The 22,653-nt window shown below is 43.3% G+C and overlaps 1 protein-coding gene across 3 annotated transcripts in view; it reads left to right on the top strand.

Moving 5' to 3' along the window:
• The window catches only part of C4_2H1orf21 (chromosome 4_2 C1orf21 homolog), a 341,397-nt gene that overhangs the window by 203,283 nt on the left and 115,461 nt on the right, over positions 1–22,653 (top strand). For all 3 annotated transcript variants that reach the window (XM_085601527.1, XM_085601529.1, XM_085601528.1), the window contains exon 3: positions 14,878–14,975. In XM_085601527.1, coding sequence (XP_085457653.1) covers positions 14,878–14,975 — 98 coding nt within the window. The remainder of the gene's footprint in view (positions 1–14,877; positions 14,976–22,653) is intronic.

The raw sequence follows: 22,653 nt of genomic DNA, 5'->3' as shown, positions 1-22,653 counted from the left end.
AAACAAAGGACAGAAAGAGTGAAAGCTGATTAATGTGTTTGGGTAGAAGTGGAGGCCGGAGAATCAGCAGCATTTGATTTAAGAGATGGAGACCAAATTCGGAGAAAAGTGTCAGCTTGATCCTGAAGATTATAGATTGTGCGTTCATGGGAGGCAGTTTGCATCATTGCCACCAACCAATCCTCCTGGGAGGGAGGTAAAGTTGATTTCCAATGACGCAGTATACATATTTTGGCAGTAGCAATTGAGGTATGGAAAAGGCGGAGTTGTGGTTTCGTGAGCTTTGGGGAGTGACGTAGATCATGCAAGAGAATGTTAGTAGATGTAAGTGGCAATTTTAGGGGCATAGTGGAATTCAAAGTAACACAAATAAAAGTCCAATAGGATTGGATACTAGGACATTCACAAATGATGAGTAATATCACAACCTGAATTGGAGCATCTCCAGCAATTAGAATGAGAGAGAAGGCCAGCTTGGTGTAATTTGACAGGAGACCAATGCCAATCGTGCAGAATTTTGAAAAGACAAAATTTGAGCCTTGATTCACGGGCTCCCTTGTTTAAATTCTCTAGAATCCAATCCCATTCAGTATCGGAAAAGGAAATTGAGAGGCGAGATTGCCATTTACGCTGAAGATCATGTGAAAGAGATTTAGAAAAAAGATGAGACGAAAAAATTTTGTATATACCAGAAGTAACACCCTTAAATTTCCCCCAAATGTGCAAATAGGATAATATAGGGGAATCTTGCAGGAGCCATGGTGATGATCCCATATGGGTCTTCAAACATTGTTGAAGTTGAAGATATTTGGAAGAATGATGAAGGGGAAGATCAAATTCTACCCTAAGCTGAGAGAATGACTTAAAATCCCCATCATGCAGAAGTTGATCCGGACAGAGAATGCCTGCAGCTCGCCATTCAGGCCAGGATAACATACGACCATTAATACGGATCCCCGAGTTATTCCATAGGGGAGCCTTAGCATGGATTCTTGAGTTTGAGCCTAATAATCTATGACTTCTCTGCCAGGATTTATGCATGGCAGATAATATCGGGTTTTTTGGGTCAAGACGACTAGTGCCACTACCATACAGAGGAGAGAGGTTCGATTCTGAGGATAGGAGATGTCTTTCTATTTGAACCCATTGTGGTAAATCTTTGATGCCAGGTAGAAAATCTGAGATTTGGGAAACATGTAACGCCAAAGAGTAGTGTTCAATAGATGGAAGGCCAATTCCGCCAGATAACTGGTGAGCCTTTAACTTAGTGATAGCAAGGCGAGGCTTAGCAGTACCCCAAATGAAAGTTTTAATCTGGGCATCTACTGATCGAAGTAAAGATAAGGGGATCTGCAGAGGAAGCATACCTAGAATGTATATAAATCTCGGAAGGGTAACCATTTTAACCGCCTGAGTTCTGCCCCAAAGAGAAAGACCCAAAGCCTTCCATTTATCAAAATCCCGTTGCATTTGGGATATAAGAGGAGATAAATTATCTGCAACCATGTCTTGCAATCCTTTATTAACGAGGACACCCAAGTATTTAAGGCGTGAAGACTGCCAGTGAAAAGGAAATCCAAAAATGGCTGCTTTTGTGGTACCGTTAGAGATGGGCAGAGCCTCACTCTTGTCCCAATTAATCTTGTAACCTGAAAAAGAAGAGAAATCATTAATAATGTGAAGAAGAGAAGGAATCGACCGGGGAAGACGAGTAAGGGTGAGTAGAATATCATCAGCATACAGGTATATTTTAGAATGTCCAATTGGGAGGGGGACACCAGAGACCTCATCAGATTGACGAATGGTAGCAGCCAGAGGCTCCATAGCCAGAAGAAACATAAGGGGGGGATAGTGGACACCCTTGGCGTGTCCCTCTCTTAATCGTAAAGGTGTCAGATAGAAACCCACCACAATTTACCTGAGCAGAAGGGTGATCGTATAGTAAGCGTACCTTATCAATAAATTTCGTACCTAAACCGAATCTATCCATGACCTTGAAGAGATAGTTCCATTCGATGCGGTCAAACGCTTTTTCTGCGTCAAGTGAAAGGGCTAACGCATCATCCGTAAGATGTTGAGCCGACCATAGTGCATGGGCCAGAGAACGCAGATGATTCCGGGAGGAACGGCCCGGTACAAAGCCTACTTGAGAATGGTGTATCAAAGAAGGCAAGACTTTACGCAAACGCGAAGCAAGAATGCTGGCCAAGATTTTAATATCCGAGTTCAATAGAGAAATGGGACGATAACTACTGCAAAGCTGGGGATCTTTACCTGGCTTTGGAAGCACAACAATAATAGCCTTGTTAGAAAGGGGTCCTAGTGAAGATGCACTGTCCGCCTCCTGGAATGCGGCATGTAGGGTATCAATAATATTGTGACCTGCCCAGCGATAAAATTCAGGAGGAAATCCATCCTCTCCAGGGGCCTTGTGGTAAGGCAGGGCAGCAATCGCACCAGAAACCTCATCTCTGGTTATTTCACCCTCGAGAATGGCTCTGCCCTCCGCCGAAAGAGAAGGAAGATGCACTTTTGCAAGAAATGCTGTCATTTTATCCGAATCCATTCGATTATCGGAAGTGTAAAGAGATTCGTAAAAGGAGGCGAACTCATTAACAATGTCTTGAGGTTTTGTGCACAAGTGTCCTTGCGCAGATCTAATGGCCGGAATGGCCATAGACGCCTCCCTCTGACGCAGCTGCGCGGCTAATAGCCTTCCCGCCTTTTCCCCTTGCTCGTAATGTCGACCTTTCATTTTCTGTAAAGCGTATTCTGCTTTAGATGTAAAAAGGCTATTTAAGGCCATTCGAGCTTGCTCGAGTAATTTACGGTTTTGTAAAGACGGAGATGTGGTGTATAGGCGAGAATAAGTTTGTATGTCGGATTCGAGCTCACCTTGTCTCTTTGCATTTTGCTTATTAGCAATTGCTGCATCACGCATTAATTGCCCCCTCAAAGTAGCCTTCGCCGCAGCCCAAAGAGTCCTGCTGGAGGTGACAGACCCCTGATTAGTAGAAAGATAATTTTGAAGGTGAGATTGCAGTTGGGACTTACCAGTAGGAGTCCTGTGGCGTTGGATATTCATTCGCCATGGCTTACGTCCAGGCCTAGAAAGACCCAGATCAAGGGAAAGGAGAACCGGAGAGTGATCAGACAAGGCCGCTTCCAGGATGCAGGAGTCTGTAACCAATTGAACTGTGCTATGTGAGATGAGGAAATAATCAAGACGAGAAAATGTACCATGAGCCGATGAAAAGAAAGTATATTCCTTATCCGTTGGATGGCTGAAACGCCAATGGTCAACCAATCCAATATCTGATATGATGTCCCCTAACAAAGCTCTGTCTGACGCATTGCCCCGATCTAATGGGCCAGTTTTGTCTAGAATGGAGTCTTGCGTTACATTCCAGTCTCCGCCAATCAAATATTGCGATGCATTAATTTCGAGCAGCAGGCGGGATAATTGAAGAAAGAATGTTTTTTTGGTACCCGTAGGGGCATAAACAGACCCTACACAAATGTGAGACTCTCCAATTTTAAGTTTGGCAAATACATAACGGCCATTTACATCTGACCATGTTTTAGAGACAGTGACCGGAAGGGATTTGCGAAGGAGGATTGCTACTCCACACTTGCGGAGGGGGCCTGTGTCTGTGGAATCGTCTTGTTGGACACTACTATGGATAACCTTGCCCACCCAGTCTCTACAAAGTTTATCTGATTCTAGAGCATCCAAATGGGTCTCTTGAAGCAGGGCCACATCTACATGTTTGGTCTGGAGATAGGAGAGTACTTTCTTCCGTTTTATGTAATGGGTGAGGCCATGTACATTCCAAGTAATTGCATTAAGAGAATGTGCCTGTGCCATAGTAGAATAGAGCAAAAATCAGAAACAGGAAAATGAAGCACAAAACAACGTGTTGAACCAAACAAAGAAACAAAGAAAAAAGGAAAAGAAATGACAAAAGGAGGGGGAAACAGAAAAAAAATAAGTGGAAACGATACTCTGATTTAGCTGAGATACATAAAGGAAACAATAAAAGAAGTAATGACGAAAGGAGATAAGATTTAGAAAAGCAGTACAGTAATAAAGAAACTATAAAATATTAAATAGTAGCAAGTAAAGAACAAGAAACCGTAGACTGTTACCCGCGGGTCTGGGCGCACTAGAACGCCGCCGCGGGAAAAGACCCCAAAGAAAGAGAGAAACAGTTAGGAATACATTAATAATATAGAAGGGAAGCCCAGAAGAGCATTGTAAAAGAGAACAGAAGAAAAGTAGAGAAAGCAAAATAGAAATTGAGAAGCGACATTACGTAAGAAGAGAAATCTAACAATAATTAAATGTGAGGTAACCTAAGAGCATAAGACATATCATACGCATATCAAAAAAGCCTATACCAATATGCATGCGAGCAAGTAAAATAATACAACTATAATCAAACAATTAGGCGCCAAGGCACCCAAGTAACTGCAAAACCAGTTAGAAATATGCAATAAAATTGTAACATGGAGAGTAATAAATGCAGGGAGAAAAAGGAATAGCATCATAAAGCAGAGAAATAGCAGAAGGCAAAGTGAAAGGGAAAGGAAATAAGATAGGAAGCTAGTGAGAAAGAGATGAAAAAAGGCAATCAAATATTATAAGAACAGCAAAATATGTCAAAAATATAATGATGAATTAACAATAGAAACGAGACTCGCAAGGAAAAGGAGTCTACCATTAACTGCCAATAGGACTGGAGATAACTATTTCCACAGGAGGAAGCATTATTCAGTCCGCATCTGAAGGGGTTTTAAGAGGAGAGCGGGACTTGTCTCTTTGCAAGTCTTGTGGGAATGTAGCGGCCGAAACCGATTGTAATGCAGATTTCCTATTTTCTTGTGAGCGATGAAGTCGTTCAAGATCCCTACCCCGAGGTCTAGGGCTACTGGGAGGGCGCCTGCTACGATCTGACATTGGAGTAGAAGATTTAGAGGGTGATTGGGACGGGATTTGCTGCGAAGATGCAGTGAGAACCTCCATATCTTGAGGTTGAAGGCAGTCCAAAAATTGCTGAAGATGTTCTGGATCAAAAAAGTCCTTAGAGACTCCATCTTTGGTAACACGAAAACGTGCAGGTTCAAATAGACCATACTTGATATCTAACTGACGTAATTGAGGTCGCATGGAGAGAAAGGCCTTCCGCCGTTCATTGGTTTCCTTGGAGAAATCGGCTGCCATATGGATGCGATGGCCTTCAAAAGAGAAGGAACCTTGAAGCCGAGCAGCAGACAGTAGTTGTCTAGTTTGGTCATGTCGGAGAAAACAGGCAATGATCGGCCGTGGGCGCGCAGCAGAATCACCACATGGAGGACCAATTCTATGAGCCCGCTGTATCTCCAGAGGTGGAGTGTAAGAAATACCAGTCATCTTAGGAAGTATACGACACAGAAATGCACTGGAACTCTGTCCTTCAATGCGCTCTGGAAAACCAAAAAAACGAACGTTATCCCTCCTACTTCTGTCCTCCAAATCAATAAGTTTGCTATGGAAGAATAAGAGGTCTCGGTCTTTGTTGGGAAGGGAGTCCAAGCGGTTCTCCACCGTCTGAACTCTAGAGTCAAGAGATTCAATCTTCGCATGAAAGCTGGTGAATTCTGTTTTAATTGATTTAGTCTCCTCAGCTAATGATGTAATTGTAAGGTTCATGTCATCTAATCGACGACTAACCTCAGATATTTCGTGCAGAATACGTTGTAGAGTTGCCGCCGACGCCTGCCCCCCGTTAGAGGCCGAAGCCGGGGGTAAAACGGGAGGAGAGGAGGCAGAACCTTTTGTTGGCATGTTGATGGTCTGCTTAAGAGCTTCTGCAAAAAGAAGTGGCTTAGAAGACTTATTTCCTTGCTTAGGAGCAGGCATTTGAGGAGAATATTTGACAGAAACTTTGAAAATGCGTGAAGGCGTCTTGCCGGTAGACAATGCTTATATATGATCACAAAAAAAATACAGTGGAATACCAGGACATACAAAAGCACAATAATAGCAGTTGGTGTATGGTAATAATATATCGCAATTCCAGACACTAAAATGCAAAAGTACATCACATGAAGGGGAAATCACTGCTTAGTGGTCCCCAAAACCATAAGCAAAGGATTAAGGCATTGGTGAAGATAGTGTAACTGTCGCCATGCTCAAAGGCGCATAAATAGAACTGAGATAAGATGAAACAACATATGCGCGCTTATGACATTAATAACCACAGTTGTATTTGCAGAATGAACAGAACTGCAAAATGCAGGGAAATCATGAGCCATATCAGAGCAAAGAATACACAACCTGACTGAAAAGATTGACTAAAACACTATAATGACATTGAATTAAGGCACGCTATTATGTGAGTCACCCAAATTGCGCTAAAAAGAGTCATTTCCATGCAGCACCAGTCGTTATCAAAGTCGAAGGGCGCAAAACTGCAACTATCACAAAGGTGAGGCCACTCATAGAAGGGTGAAAAAGTTAAATTTGGAAGTTCAGTTTTGAGTGACAAATCGTGAATTGTTCTTGCAAGAAGATCGCTAACTTTGCAGAGGGTGAGGCGCAAAATGACTGGCTGAGGTGAATGACAAAAGCGCCACAATGAAATTGTAAAAGGAGTTAATCCTACCAGTAGCAGACCAGCAGCACAACAAGAACCATGACTCCTGTCAGGTAATATTTCTGAGGAAAATAATGCAGCAGACAAAATTGAAGGAGGCGCGGCTACATGAGGAGGCAGGTATTCAGCAGTAATAGCGAAGGCGTGACTTCATGAGGAAGGCGCTTGACAGCAGCAGCGAAGGCGCGGCCTCATGAGGAGGCGGGTGCTCGACATCCACAAGAAAGGCTCGACCTCATAAGGAAGCAAGCGCTCCTCAACAGCAACAAAGGCGCGGCCTCATGAGGGGGCAGGCGCACTCCATGAGCAACAGAGGCGCGGCTTCAGGGGGAGGATGAGGCAGCCGAAGGAAGTACGTCAGGCGGGCTGCGTCAGGCAAGCAGCGCCACACAATCTCGTCAAGACGATTAACACCAGGAAGACTACGCCGTCACATCCCTGGAACACGCTCAAATCGTGCCCCCCACCTTCCGGCAACCACAGGGCACGTGAAGAGGACTCCAAAGCCGATATGGGGTAAAATATTTCCGTTAAGAGCCCATCCCGCGGCGGAGCTCACTCGTCAGGCGGCCATCTTCCTGCGTGGCCAGACCACGCCCCCCGATAAACCTCTTTTGATCTTCATGAATAATATATGGAATCACCTTACCCAGCCTATCTACCATGATCTTTGTAAACAGTTTATAGTCACTATTTAAAAGTGAGATAGGCCTGTACGACTCAATATATTTTGGTGATTTCCCAGGTTTTGGAATAACAATTATGTTTGCCTGATTCCAAGATGCAGGAAGCTCTGTGCTACCAAGAAAAACCTTGTTGAACACCTTAGTTAATAGCGATATCAAACTCCCAGATAAACTCTTATACACTTCTGCCGGAAGGCCGTCTGGGCCAGGTGCCTTACCTTTATTAGCTTGTCTAATGGCCTCCTCTACTTCTCCCTGACTTATCTCCTGGTTCAAGAAATTCTGGAAATCTTCAGTTAAAGGCTTTAGAACTTTTACCCAGTCCTCTATCCGCTGCCTGTCCGGAATCAAATCTTCCCTATACACCTCCTCAAAATATTTATGAAAAGCCTCCACAATATCCTTTGTTTCTGTAGCCATACCCCCTGCTTCACCTACTTTCACTTCTTTAATCATATTCCTAATCCGGTCTTTCCTAGTTTTCCAGGCTAATAATTTACTTGTACCCTCTCCATATTCGAAATGGGCCAGTCTACTGGCCTCCCATTTTTCTTTTACCCTATTATTCACCACAATGGCTAGTTCCTCTTTCAGTTCTACCAGTTTTTGAACAATCTCTTCCTTCGGGGCTCTCCCCCTGTTTACAATACCTGCTTCACCCTGCCGGATTTCAAGTTCCAGGCGTTCTACTTCATAGAAATAAGCTCTTCTTCTACTTGCCCCCATAGCACCCAACCTACCCGAAGAAAAGCCTTAGCCATCTCCCATACACTGTCTAACCTAGCCGAGCCCACATTATGTTCAATAAATGCTTCAACTTCCTGCTGAAGGCACTGCATTGCCTCCTGGTCATACAAAACTGTACGATCCAACCTCCAGACTGAATCCAAATTGCGAGTCCCTATCGCAAGTTCTAAAGTAACCGCTGAATGATCAGATAGGTGTACTCCTACATGCATGATTTGTTTTACCTTATCCACTAATCTTGCGTCTATTAAAAAATAGTCAATTCTAGATCTGTGGCTATACTTTTTATTATAGAAGGTGTAGCCTACATTCTCCCCTGCCCTCTGTCTCCACACATCACACAGTCCAAACTGATCAATCAAGCCCCTTAATCTAGATGCCATTTTACTATTTGTCTGGGCTCTACTATTCGCCAATCTATCTAGCTTAGCGTCCAATACTGTATTAAAATCCCCAGCAAAAATTATAAAATCTGTAAGGCCCATCATCTCTTTGGCTAATTCGTCTAACGGGCCAACATCGTCTTGATTTGGCCCGTAATATCCTATAACATTTTACATAAGGCCACCTATCTTCAAGTTTACTATCAGCCACCTGCCTTTAGTATCTGCCATCATACCCTCAACCTGGCAATCTAATCCATTTCTAACCAGCAAAGCAATACATTTAGTTACCGCCGTCTGTGGCGTGTAAAAAGCATGTTTTAACCACCGAAGTGAACCTATAAATTTCTTGCTCTCTTCCTCTGTTAAATGGGACTCTTGAAGAATCATAATATTTGCTGGGATATCTCTCAAATATTTCATAATCCTATCCCTCCTGGCTTTAACCCTTAGGCCATTTACATTCCATGACATCCAAGTCACCACCGCTATCCTACCCTCCACCATCACACACCCACTTCCATCTCTTTAACACCCAGGTGAAAAGTAGCTCATGAGAACCTTTTTTAAGTTGGAAAACATGCAGCGAAGGAAAAACTTAAAAAATTTGAAGCTTCCAGAGGGAAAAGAAGGGGATAATATAAAAGGTTTTATTGTCCATCTATTGAAAACTGAGTTACAGCTAGAAGAAACAGAAGAGGAGATTTCTTTGAATAGGCATACTCCTAATGGGTATACTTAATTTGCCTATACGTTCCAAGTATATGATACAAATTGCAATTGCATTTATTTAGCGCTTACTACCCCATACGAGGCGTCGAAGTGCTTTTTCGGCGACTACCACAAATGTATCCAAAGGCCTGTATGTTAATTGTCTCTAGTTGAATGCAGCACCTATTGTGCCATGCACTGCAGTGGCAGTGCAAACATGGTTTCAGGCCTACCACTGTAGTCTGGTTACAGAAGTGGCAAAACGTGTACTGCGACCTGTCCAAATAGTCTTTTTGATAGATAAAAATCTCCCATTTAATTTTAGTAAGTCACCCCTATGTGAGCATTGTAGCCCAAAAGGTAGGGTGCATTTTATTTAAAAGTGGGACATGTTGAAAAAGAATATTGCCATGCCCCTACAATGGGGGGCCTTAAAAGCTATTTTCACTGTATGAGGCCTAGGTGTCCTATGCAGAAAACCAGAGTACACAGGAAAATACTAATAACTGTATCTCAGAAATAGGACCAACTAGAAAAATAGTTAACTATTTTTAATAGTTAATTAAAATTTAATTCAATGGTAAAGTTGAATTTTCAACAAATATCAAGGAAAAGTATCTTCTAAAAAGTTAACTTTTACCTGCCTGAGCTGTCAGCAGGCTAATTAGAATACGTATCTACCAGCTGAGACTTGAATAGGTGTGAAAAAGGTGCGAAATCCCTCCCAGTAGCAAACAATAGGCTGCCCTGAATGGGCAGAGATGGGTCCTCCGACCTCCACAGAATATGCATGTTGGGGTATGTGGCCTTGCTGTGTCAAATCCTGCTTCATAAGTCTATTGTGCAACATGTAACACTTAAGGCGCAATTAAAAGGGAGAGAACATAATGCCAAGGCTATAGCGTCTGTATTTACTGCCTAATTGCTGAGTTGTGAGTACAGTGCCTGGCTCAAACTGGATTTTATTTAGTGTTCGATATGGGCAGACACTAGGATTGCCATAGTACACTCCACTCACACACCACAAGCCCTAAGATCCGAGGTTTAGTGTAGTCGACTTTCGTGATCCTGAAAATGCCCCGACAGGTGGCATTTTGGGCTCATTTGCAGTAAGGAAAACAAAAACTGCAGAAAAAGTGGGTCGTTGCACCAGGAAAGTTTTAACCTACTCGTTGCGCTGTGTCCAGGAGTCATTCCCACTCACTAAGTATAAATATAGCAACTGCTTCAATCAAAAAATGGAGGGAGGCCGAAGCAGAGGTTCATTTAGCTTCCGAGCAGTACTTGTCATTTAATCAAAAAGGTGGGTGAGAATGAACTACAATAGTCTCAATGCCAGAGTCCCTGGAATATTGTATTGGAGACCCTCAACTAGTCTGCAGTGTACATAATCTTCGCTTAGTGTGGTTTGTGTTATTATTGGGTCTGTTACTTGAGTGTCCTGTTCTCCAAGTGACATTGTAACCTCCACCAAGAAGGAGACTGTCTGGAAGTTTGACAGAGGTGAGTGGATTAAAATGACCACCTATCCTATAGGTACATCTTTATTGAGGGGCAAAAAGGATAGGATAGAGGTAAGACTAAAAAACAGTGTAGTGTTAGGTGGATGAGTCACTGATCCACAACACATTGTGGTCTGCAATAGCTGATAGCCCGTTTTCATCAATGATTTTGTCAGTATCATTATGGCTTCTACCAACATGGAGAATACATTCTTAATACGAGACTAGCTGTTCTTTCAAAGCTGTGATGGAATGTCTTGAACTACTCTGGCTGTCTTTTAGCTGCTGGTGTATGTATGTGCAGTTCTGTCCTTTGAGTTGAATTATGAAAAATTTCCTAGCTATTGTAATGGAAAGTTTCAATACTATTAAGGGCACGAGGCGATAATTAGGCTGATCTTCCTCCACTTATATTTTTCCAGCAGCCATTAAAAGTTTTTTTTAGATCTTCAAAAAACTCATTTTCCCATGTACCAAACATAATTGAGGCCTAGTTGTTCAATCTGTCAGTGCCAGCTTTGCTGGGTAGGTGTTCCAACACATTATGGGACATGGTTGTCAAAATCATGCTGTCAATCCTGGAGGAATTTGGTGCCAACGTTGCATGAACTATTCAGAATGGCCAAGATGCGGCAAAATATGTCTTCACCTCAGGACTGGACACTGCTGAATGCTTAGGCAGTGCAGTCGAGATTAGATTGTGCTCTGGTGCCATGCATGGATGAGATCCACAGGCTTCTCTGTTGACATTCAGGTGTCACTTATGGAGATGTCTTTTGATGGGACTCACCTGAGAAGCTGATTCTGCATTGTAGCTCTTCGAATAAAGCAGAGCCAAAGTTCTCTCCCTGGGCCTTTCAACACCCTCGAGACCTTAGCCCAAACAGTTTTGTCTCCTTGAAGGCCTCACCAGGGATATGGGATATAGTGAACGCCAAGGCCCACTGCCCTAGCAATGTGCAATCCAGTTCTTTCAGAGCCCGAGATCCAATAGACAATGTCTGGGTCTTCCAGACAGCTAACCTACCATTCCCCCATCCCCCTGGCATCTGCCTCCAAGCCGCTTCAGTTTGGTCATAGCGGCACCCTACCCCACTGAGAGGCGGGTTCTGTCATTTTCTCCAGGGATGGCAGCACATGACAGGTGGGTCCTGCAGATTGTATTGCGGCGACACGCCCGTCCATTCTTGTTAAAACTGCTGCACCTTCCGTCCACCTCAGAAGTATCTTTCAGAGCAGCACCTGTCCATCTTGCTCCAAATGCAGGCTGTTTAGGCCAGAGGAACCATAGAGAGGGTCTTGACCCCAGGAATATTGACTGGCTGTTACTCTTGCGATTTCTTTGTGCCAAAGAAGGATGGAGGCCTATGTTCTTTTTTTAGATCTCTGCGCTCTAAACGTCTTCTTGCAGAAGGGCAAATTCAAGTTGCTCACACTGACCAAGGTTTCGTCTGCCCTGGATCCAGATGACTGGATGGCGGCTTTGAACCTGCAGGTTACCTATTTTCCTGTACCCATCCTGCAGTCCCTCAGATGCGACTTGCGGTTTAAGGTGGACCTGAAGAATTTTCAGTTTGCCATGCTTCTCCTTTGGTCCCACTAGTGCCCCTTGGTTGTTCACAAAAGTGATGGCTGTGTTCGTCGCACTTATTTGGAGATTGGGTATTTCAGTTTTCCCCTACTTTGACTGGCTGTTAAAGGCGAGCTCACCACTGCAAGTTGTGGACCACCTCTAGACTCTGGCAGACCTCTGGACGTTGCAGGGGTTCACTATCAACATGCCGAAGGTACACCTGACTTCTTTGCAAAGACTCCCTTTTATTGGAGGCATCCCGGGTACGGTGTTGTTTCGAGACTTCCCTCCACCACAGCAAGCCTAGTTTATTCTGACTATGATTCAGCCTTTTCATCCTCCGTCTCGGTGAGCGTGACTCTGACGCTTCTGGACCTCTTGGCATCCTGCTTGTCAACTTTGTCTTGTGGCATAAGTAGACTGCAGTGGAGCCTAAAGTCTCAGGGGGCCCTGCACCACGGGCACCTGCCGGATGCAATTCAAGTTTTGGAGGAGACTGCAAAAGACCTGCAGTGGTGGCTCAACCGCATGTGGACCAGTGGCAGCCCCCTCTCCCTGCCTCTCCAAGAGCTGATGCTGGTGACAAATGCACCATTGCTGGGATGGGGAGGCAGGTGAGCCATTAGGTTCTGGATCCGATCCGATCTTAGTCATCAAGGAAAACCATCCTTTACTGATTAGGCATACCCTCTCAAGCTGGAGTGATCTTTTTTGCATCCAATAGGGAGTCTTTACTGTCCCAAGGTCTCTACTAATTATTCGATCTGGGCCATTCCACATGTCAGATAGGTCTATCTCCCGTAGCTGGCACTCGGGGTACCAAACCAGGGTGCAGTAGAAATTCCTTAAAGAGAGAACGTCCACCAGATATGACCTGAGGTGGCATCCTTCGGGTCGGGCAATAGCTTTACTTGGAATGGAAGGGTCTTGAGGTGAGACAGCGATCTAATGTCTCTCCGTGCCAGTTCAGAATTCAGGGAATGCAGTAAGGAGGGCACTCTTCTCCATGTGAAACAGGGCTCTCATGAATGTAAACATTTTGTGCTGTAATAATCTGAGCACAAATCATGTAGTCCACAATTCATCCCCATATGAAGTGGCAGCTGCAGATGTCGTCCAACATACAGCTAACGAGTTAGAAACTGAGTATCCCCTAAAATGGTGGTCAGACTGTATTGTACCACCAGCTGCGCGAGTCAGAGCCGAGTCATTCTGCTATTTGGGGGTTCCAAGATACAGAATGAGAGAATCCCAAAAAAGATAATCGACAAAGGCGACCTTCCACTGCCGCGTTTAATTGGAGAAGGGGATTTGTTTTTTCATGTATTTGGAGCCGATGAATATGACTGCTCTTTGTTATGACTAAGAGCCTTTCTCACCAATAAGATGAAGGCATCCAACACCAGCATTCCCTGTAGTCTCCATTAATGTCTTATCAACTGATAGGAGGGAGACTGAAATATGCTCCACTTAGTTGCGGTTAGCAGCATACAAATCCCTTTATCTTTAGTGGAAAAGCCCCAGCGTTCTCTGCCCTGCTCATTCCTGATCCACGCTTGGTTGTTCTTGTGAAGAGCATCAACTGAAACATAGACTCACTAATTCTAGACTTTGAAGTGAGTCCTGTAAGCACAGCCTTTTGCGGTCAGAGGTGGTCCTTAGGTTCAGTTTTTTTTTTATGCCAGATCTAATGTACAGTTGCTGTATGGTATTAAAAAAAAAAAAGCTAAATCTGACATATGTAGTCGGGGTATTGGTAACGTGTTAACGCGAGTATCTGAGTATTTGTATGGTAAATGGAACTCTTAGAGCATTCACTTAACACCCCCCCCCCCCCCCCCCCCCTGCTCACAATGACCCCAATCCTACCCTTCCTCTCCCACTCTCCGTGTATGGCCCTGTTTAGTCGACTGATGCAATTGTTTGCCATCAGAATTAAGATACTACTGTTTTGCTGAGGATAAAAACAATTTGGTCAGGTGGGGTATTGCAACTAGTCTTAGTTTTCACCCTCAGTATAACCAATAGACGCACTTAAAATAAACAGGCAGTTTAGGGTGTCTGTGGTATTGCAGAGACCGTGCATCTCATTTAAAAAAAATATATATTAAAAAAAAAAAAAAAAGCCACAAACTCCTTCCAGACATTTAAGCCACATGATTGGACTGTATAATACCTTGAGGTAACTATATATATATATATATATATATATATATATATATGTTGTGCAAGTGGTCTGATGTCGCAGTTAAGAAGTTACTGGCATTACAGCTATTATCTTAGATTTTTTTCAGTTTTTGTAAATCAGTACAAGTTTATGACCTCGTTCATGTGAAATAATTTCTGCCCTTGTTCTATATCGTGAAAGGTGTTCAGCAAGTTATCGGCAGCAATAGTCGAAGGATAAACCAGCGCTGATCTGTTCAGTGTAGTCTACGTACAGTGCCTGCTCTTATCTCATTTTAAGATAAAGCTGGTTTGTTGACATTAAAGAGAGAGAAAAGCATGTCACTAGGGAGACGTCACCTTTGATTAGACTAGACTTTATTTGATTTAGATTGTGCTTTTATCATGTTCTGTATTCTTTAATTTCCTTCGATTGTATTAATCTGTACATTCTTGATCTCCCGACTACAGATGAGTATCGGATTAAACCCGTGGAGGAGGTCAAGTATATGAAAAATGGGGAAGGAGAGGAAGACCAGAAAATAGCTGCCAAGAACCAAGAGAACCTGGTAAGAGCTGTCAACAGTGTATTGACTTTTAAGCACCATATTTCAGTTCATGAAGCTGACAAATGTTTCGCCACGTGCCCTCTGAAGTTTTACAGCCTTCATGTGGATCATGGCCAGCAGAACTACCAAGTCGCTGGTACCAAGAAGGACATTTTCTATTACGTGAACCATTCAATGTCTTACAGCAGAACCTTAAAGCTCTCAAAGTTGAAAAGTTGTGTCTGTGATGGTTCGTTCCTGTCCAGTAAACTAGTTAAAAAGGATTGCTCACTTATTCTTTAATGTTTGCTTTTATTATCAATACAGCTGAACCTCTGACGTAGATTTATTTTACTGCAGATGATAGGCAAAGTGAGGAACTGGTACTGGTGAGCAGTGGGAAGAGTTGGCATTTGTGGGCACTGTGAGGAAGTCGCACTGCTTTGTTGTGTGAGAAGGTAGAAACCGGTGGGTAGAATTGCACTGATGTGGAGTACTTGTAACTACAGCGTACTTATACAGCACTTGCCACATCTGCAAAATGCCTATGACCAAGAAGTAAGTCATTTCTCAGAATGCTTTGTAAAGGAAACCTCTATTAACCTTTATGTGTATTAAGCAACACCGAAAAGCCCTTATGGCCTTAAGCATCACCTTGAAGGTGGGTAGTTGGCACAGAATACAGTGCCCAGTTGTATTTGATGTCACATTGATGTGTGTATGTTGTCTTGAAAATGGATGGAAGTGGGTGCCATGAAGTAACTGCCTCTCCTTCAGCACTTCTCCAGCCTGAGGAGAGTGCCAGCCAGCTTTTTAACTCCCTGCCGTATGGCGAGGCCCGGTTTTAGCCCTAGCTCTGGTACTCCTACCACAAAAGGAAAAGAACATAAGATGCGCTTCTAGCAGGTTTCACTGGGCCTGTGCCAGCTCTACTAACTGACCCAACAATAGAACTGCTCTTCTGCGCCATGCTGATGAGCACCCTATGATTGGTCCAAATGTTTGCAAGGTCGTTTGGGGATTTTGTGGGGTCGAACATTGGTCTCCCTCTAATACCGTTTACCAGGGCACAAGTTTAAAAAAAAAGAAGTGGGGGGACTTGCCTAATTAATCAGTATGCAAGTGGCATCACGGGCGCGTGACATCACTCACGGCTCGTGACATCGCGGCGTGTGACATCAAAGGAAATGGCATCTCAAGAAGTGACATCAGATCTTAAGACCTCACATATATGTTCAACATGTTTAGAATGAGTACATTTGAGCACATTTCGAGTATACTTGCAAACCCTCCTGATTTAGGCAGAAGATTCACACTTTTGTTAGCTTCACATAAACCAATGTTGCCGTTTGTCAGCGTAAAGCTTCCTCTACCCATAGTGCTCTAAAAGAAAAAATAGTGATATTTAAATTATTACAATGCCTCCTCAGGGGGTAATATGCGCTATTTATTTTGTGCAAAAACTGGGAAAGGTCAACACATCTGACATTTTTACTGGCATGCATATATCCTAAACAGAGCCTGAACAAAGTGAAAAGTTGGCTCTCTTTTTTTTTTTCTTCTTTTTTTTAAGACTTTCTTTATTGAATATAATTTCCAATCTTCATAGGACAGTGGTATGCATACAGTACGACATTGAGACATTTGGTGTAATTGTGTAACCACAAACATGTACTCAGTCAAAAGCTGCCTCTCTTAACCCCTTCAGCGCGGCGCGGATTCCCGCGCCACGCTGAAGGTTCGTTGCGCGGGCGGGCTCATGACGGAATGGTTCCGTCATGAGCACAGCCCAACCGACGCTCATGACGGAACCGTTCCGTCATGAGCGCCGAAGGGGTTAAGTATGTGTGATGTGCTAACAAGGTGTGAGCCTTTGCTTCCCCCCTGCTCCGTTTGCATCAGGTGTGAGGCTCCCGACTGCTGCCAGCCAGGAGACTCGAACAAAAGGAGGCCTGATGGCCCCTCAGATTCGGCCTTTGTTATGGGCCCAGCAGGAGTCTAAAATAAGAAAGCCCCGTCAACGCCGGGACCTTGTTGTGGATCGAAAGCAGACAACAACGTGCAGGCGCTGCTGAAAGTGTCCCGCTGTTATTACACCGGGACGAATTCAGCATCTTTTTCAGTGGGGCCAAATTCTTGGCAGGGTGAACGGCGTACACCCTGTGAAAAAAGTGGGTGGACGCCGTCCACCCGCGTGTACCCCCGACTCGTTCCCTGCCATTTACACCCTTGCAACTAGTCTAAAACAATAAAAAACAAAAGAGGTGGTGCAACCTCGTATTATTTTATAGTCAAAAAGGTCTTTATTTTAAATAAACAATTGAGGTCTTAAGTAGAGCGTTTCCCCCTGTGAAATAAACTAACACAAGCGTATATGCAACTTAAATCATGGAAAAAAAATGTTTATTACCTGGAATGGTTGTGACAATTGTCCTGGGAGAAATGTGAAAAACGGAGATGGGTTTTCAGGTTTTTATTGGTAATGCTACCGTCTCTGGCTCCAGGGTTAGCGAGGTGTGTGAATATAACATCATCCTGTGGGTGTGATATTGAACATAGTAGACAAAGAAATCAAAGTTAAACAAACTGTCGAGGGTAAGACTCCAAACAAACACTAAGAAAAGGGATATAGTAAAACATTTACTTTCCATGCCTTTTATGTTGCTCCTTTGGTGGCTCACATAGGAAAAGAAGTACCACTGATAGCTAGCTATGTCTTCACCTTTGGATTGGCGGTGTGGCAGGAGGGAGGAGAGAGGGTTAGAAGTACAACTCTGCTGCAGTTCCATTTCTGATACCTAACTTTAGTTATTGTACTACAGACATACGTTTTTGCTTCAACATCTCTAGACTTTGAGTGAAGGCAGTTGCTTTGCTGCTGCCCATGCGTGCAAGCCTCTTTGGGATACAAAACTTTGCGTTGGACAGCATCGCCGCCACTCAATGAGCATTCTGCAAGCCACATGATTGTGATGCACATCTATGGGCATTGCTAGCACTGTTGCCTTATTCAAGCATTTCATTCCATTCCACCCTCGCAGGAAGATATGCAACCGCGCTAGGCTTTCCACAGTAAAGCTGTGCAAACATGTTTTCTTTGTCCATGTCTCATGAAAATGTTAGCAGCTCAAAACCAACGGAGCTGTTAGATTAATGGTCACTTCAGCACCTTGCAGTATATTTTTCTTCCATGCATGTATTAATGGAGCCTTTCAAAGCCATTAGTAATCTAACAATGCATATGTGGTAATCGCGCTTGCCGTGCATCTATTGGTCTATTTCTCATGGTGCTTTCTTCAGCACCGGAAACTCAGTGTACTCACAGTAGCCAATAGCTGTAACTGGAACCAGCTTGTTGAAATATTTTTTACAGCAGAGTTTAGGCTCTTTATTTGGATGCACTTACACTTCGACATGTCCAGAATTTCTGGTCTCACCTTCCCAGAATGCATCGGCACAGTTACCAGAACCATGCAGTAAAAAGGGTGGAGCTAATGGCCCTACCGATTCAAGATGCTCAAGTCTAGACTCTTGAAGAAAGCTGGTTGAAGTCCAAGTATGGTTTCCATAATACGCGCGAAAACAAGCTCAAGAGAGTCAATCCGATGAAAGATGAGGTATAGCTCATGATTATGGGGAACTAATCAAAAAAGATCATTACCCTTAGGAGAAGGTCCTGTCATGGGGCACACTCTGGATGGTAAAATTCCTAGGACCAGCAAATAGTTCACAATAGTGACAAGAAGAGTTCATGATGGGTGAGGTGATGAAAGTCATCAGAGAATCGCTCCTTGAGATGGCAACTGTGGATTGCAGATACATGGCTTTAGTCTACTGACTTGGAAGACCTAAACCTAGGTGAAGGAATTAAGTTTTCACTTATAAGTCAGTAAGTGGTCACATGCATGTTCACACCTCCTCTCAGCTCACCCACCAGCCACAGCTCCCACTCCAGAGTTTGTCGAGCATCTTTTTGGAAAGACACTGGAAAAGAGACGAAGAATCTGTGGATCACACTCTACTGAGCTGTTACGAGGTCTACCTCAAATGCTAGTTTTGAGGATAGCATAGGAAACTTTCTCTAGTATTGAATCTTTCATAGATTCACATGATTGCATCTTCCCTGCAGTCGAAGTGGTCGTCCCACGGTAATTATAACTAGTAGTGTAAAAAGTCTTTCTTCTAGGTCTATAATTGCATTCCCCTATGGGCTTGAGTAGCAATCCACATCGTTTTGAACATGACAAAAGTCTGACCAATCAGAGCAAAGCTTACACCCTTGCCTCCTGTGCAGTGGCTTTAAACCTCCGATTTCTTACCGCTTGTTGCGGAAAGGGAGTCTTTCTAAGCTCCGCTCAGTTTTTTTCCCTCACTAGATACTATCTTTGGGCAGTAAATCTCAGGTGAACTCTTTTTATTTTGTTTTTACATCTGTCACATTCTGCCAACATGTTAGAAGGGTCAAAGAAAGGTTTATTTCGATCCTGCAAGATGTGTGGGAAAATTAGGTGCATGTTTTATGTGGTATGCTGCATAAGCTTAACTATGTAGTATTCAGATATCCTTGAAACAGGAAGCGGGGCGACATTTCAGGGAATGTTATCATTCACGAATTCCCAATCGAAATGAATTGCAGCACTTTAAAATGATTGTGGGCCCTTTCATATGGAGCTTGTGTGGGTGTCGCAGAAGTCATGATAGTGACTGGGATTGGGTGTTGTAAAAAATGTGTGCTAAAGCCTTCCTATCAAATAGGGAAATGGGAAATGTCTGTGCATATTAACCTGGACAGGCTACGTTCACACTGGATGCAGATTGAATGCACCGGTTAGTTATTTTTTGACCATGCTGAATGTTGGCAAGGAAAGGTCAGGGTGTAATGATCATGAACTATTTTTAAAGCATGTGACCAGCTTTATCGAACTAAGGTGGGTCTAATAATTCAATACTTTTTAGCTGAAGATGACCTCCAGCAAAACCGGCATATTCAAAGAATTAGTTTAAAAAAAAAAAGACTTAGATTAGTGAAGTCGGAACCAAAAAATACATTCTGACTAGTAGGAGGCATGAGCTAAATAGGACCAGGCAGTATGAGTTATCTTGTAGAAAAAAGTCTGAAATATAAAGCAAAAGCAGCTCAGGAACCCAATAAGATAGAGTTGCCCAGTTGACAGTCTAGAAGAATTGTTTATCATGGGGGATAAGAAAAAAAAATATTTTATTGTGCTTGTACTGCCTCTGCCCGATACGGCATCATGCCCCATAGCTGCTGGGAAATGTGGTTCATAGATGGCACATAAGTCACCTTTCTCAAGTACAGATAGTTGCAAGCACTGGGAGAGAATCGCTAGCTGTGATGCCTTCTTGCTAGTCCCCTAAACTGGCTTTTGCCCTCCATAGTCATGCTACATGGCAGGTACTTGCAGCAGATTTCTACAATCTCTGTGCATTATTTGGTAATGTATGCTTTGGGAATGGAGAAAGATCTTTTGAGACTGATTCCTGTATGTGAAGTAAAGCCGGACTCCTCTGAGTCTTAACCAGCATGCACGTTACTATGTAAACTTTCAATCCTTTAGGCCAGAGGCAAGTTAATGTCCATGTTGTTTAACTTAAATTATATTATTTTTTATCTCTGTAGTGCTGACTGCCATTGTGATTGCATCGCAGTGCTATCACTGCACCCTTTTGTGGAGACCTTGGAAGACCGTAAATCGCACTGGAGGAACTGGTGTTTTGTAGTGTCTGTTTTGTTATATGTGGTAAATAGAGAGTTTATTAAGTTTTAAATATGGTTTGAGTTAATGTGATAGTAAAGTGAGTTTGAGCTTGGAAGATCTTCTGTGCTGTTGTTGTATATCTGTGAGTGGGCTGATGGACTATGTAGGTTTTGTCTCGATTGGGGTAATTTTTCATTTATTCAGCTCTAGTGTGGCGTTTTTTTAAAAACCTATGCATCACAATCCGGGTCAGTGTCTTTTGCTTCGTTTTCTAGGACCGTTTATATTGTTTTCCATTGTTGAATGAGACAGTATTTGCTTTTTGCGCTTGACCCTCAAAGTCTTGTGATGAATTGTTTCCTGCGTTCTGCTGCATTAACTTTGGACTAATTCTTCCTGTGTTGTAGGGTGTATGTTAGTGTGGTGCATAACAGCCCTGTTTTTTTAATGCAGTCTAAGGGGTGGTGATCTGTTCATGATTGCAAGAGTTTTGTTTAGTGTGTGCTGTGTGTATGACAAGTGCTTACCTGTCAACTCACCCGCTTGGCTAATGTCACCACCTTTTTTTATTCCATTCATTCGCTTGACAAACACACTGCCTGCTTAGACTTTAATTAACAAAAATAAATTGATGGATGGAATGATGAAATTAATCTCAGCCATTGGCCGCATTCCAGTTTGTTTTTCAGCCACACTACAACTCTAGATGAAGACCAACCATATGCAATTCAGTACTGACCCTGCTCCTCCAATGAACAGACTGTCCTTAACTTCCAGACGAGGCCCTCTCCAGAGTGACCACCAGCAACATCAGACCGGTTTCACCTTACTTGGGCCCTGTGCTCACTGTGCCACCGGGACAAAGCTGTACCTGATTAACAAGTCCCCATCAGGGAGAAACTGGTCTTGGGTTACTTGTGTTCTGGTTCAGCGAGGACCTGGCTTGGCAGTTCAAGCTCAACTGATCCTATATGAGCAGGGCAAGACTGATCAGCATATGACTGGTTCCAAACTCAGGTGGCATGGTGGGCGGCAAAAGAACAATGGGTTGGAATGCCACCCTGAGTTGTTGCCATTGGTTAAACGTATTACAAGCATTCCTCCCATCACCTTTTGTGTGTTTCATGTGCTGCCCTAAGTGGCCAAGGTTATGCCCAGATGTGGATCCCATGCTCATTGTGCCATTTGAACCAAGCTGCACCGGACTGACGAGCAATCAGGGTGAAACTGGTCTTAGGTTGCATGTGTCCCTGTTCAGAGAGGACCTGGCAGCTCAGGCTGGACTGTTCCTTTTGGAGCAGGATCAAGACTAATTTGCACATAGTTTGGTCCAAATTGAGGTTTTTAAGCATTTACAAAGGAATACCCACTCTCCTTATTCGAATGACATTGAGTTAGTACCTTAGCTATTTGCCGCTTTGGTGACTGCCTGGTTGACTTTAGCAGCCCTTATGCACCTCCTCACTAGCTAAAAGAAAAAGCCATGTAATGGAGATTGATTTTAAAGTTCTGATCGGGCTTCTCCAACGAGTAGTTTGTGCACTACTGGTAGCTCTCCAGCTACCTGTACTGTAAGCAACCATTTACTTGATGGACTTTATATTTGTATGGCAAAGATGTGCATTCAAGATGAAAATAAATATGTGCACTTACAGAACTCCTAATAATGGCTCAATTTACAAAATATTTTTTAAAGTTGATCTTTGAGTGATAAATCATTTAGGGAGATTTCTTACTAATATTATTACTGCTCAGACGCTGCAGCTGTGGGTGGCATATATTATCTTCACGCAGGCATTCCAAATTGACAAAGCACTTTAACATTCCTTCTGGCACTCCTGTGTCATACACTGAGGTGATCACTGCTGTTAATTTTGATGGCCGCAAAGTAATCTTGTCTGAAATAGTCACTACTACAACATTAGTAGTATTGGTAGCTCACAATTATTTTTAATTTAATGTAATTAGCTCTTATTATT

This window comes from Triturus cristatus, chromosome 4_2, assembly GCF_964204655.1.
Source record: "Triturus cristatus chromosome 4_2, aTriCri1.1, whole genome shotgun sequence".
In the NCBI taxonomy this organism is placed as follows: Eukaryota; Metazoa; Chordata; class Amphibia; order Caudata; family Salamandridae; genus Triturus; species Triturus cristatus.
The sequence above is the reverse complement of the archived record's forward strand: the minus strand, read 5'-3'. Positions and strand labels throughout refer to the sequence as shown.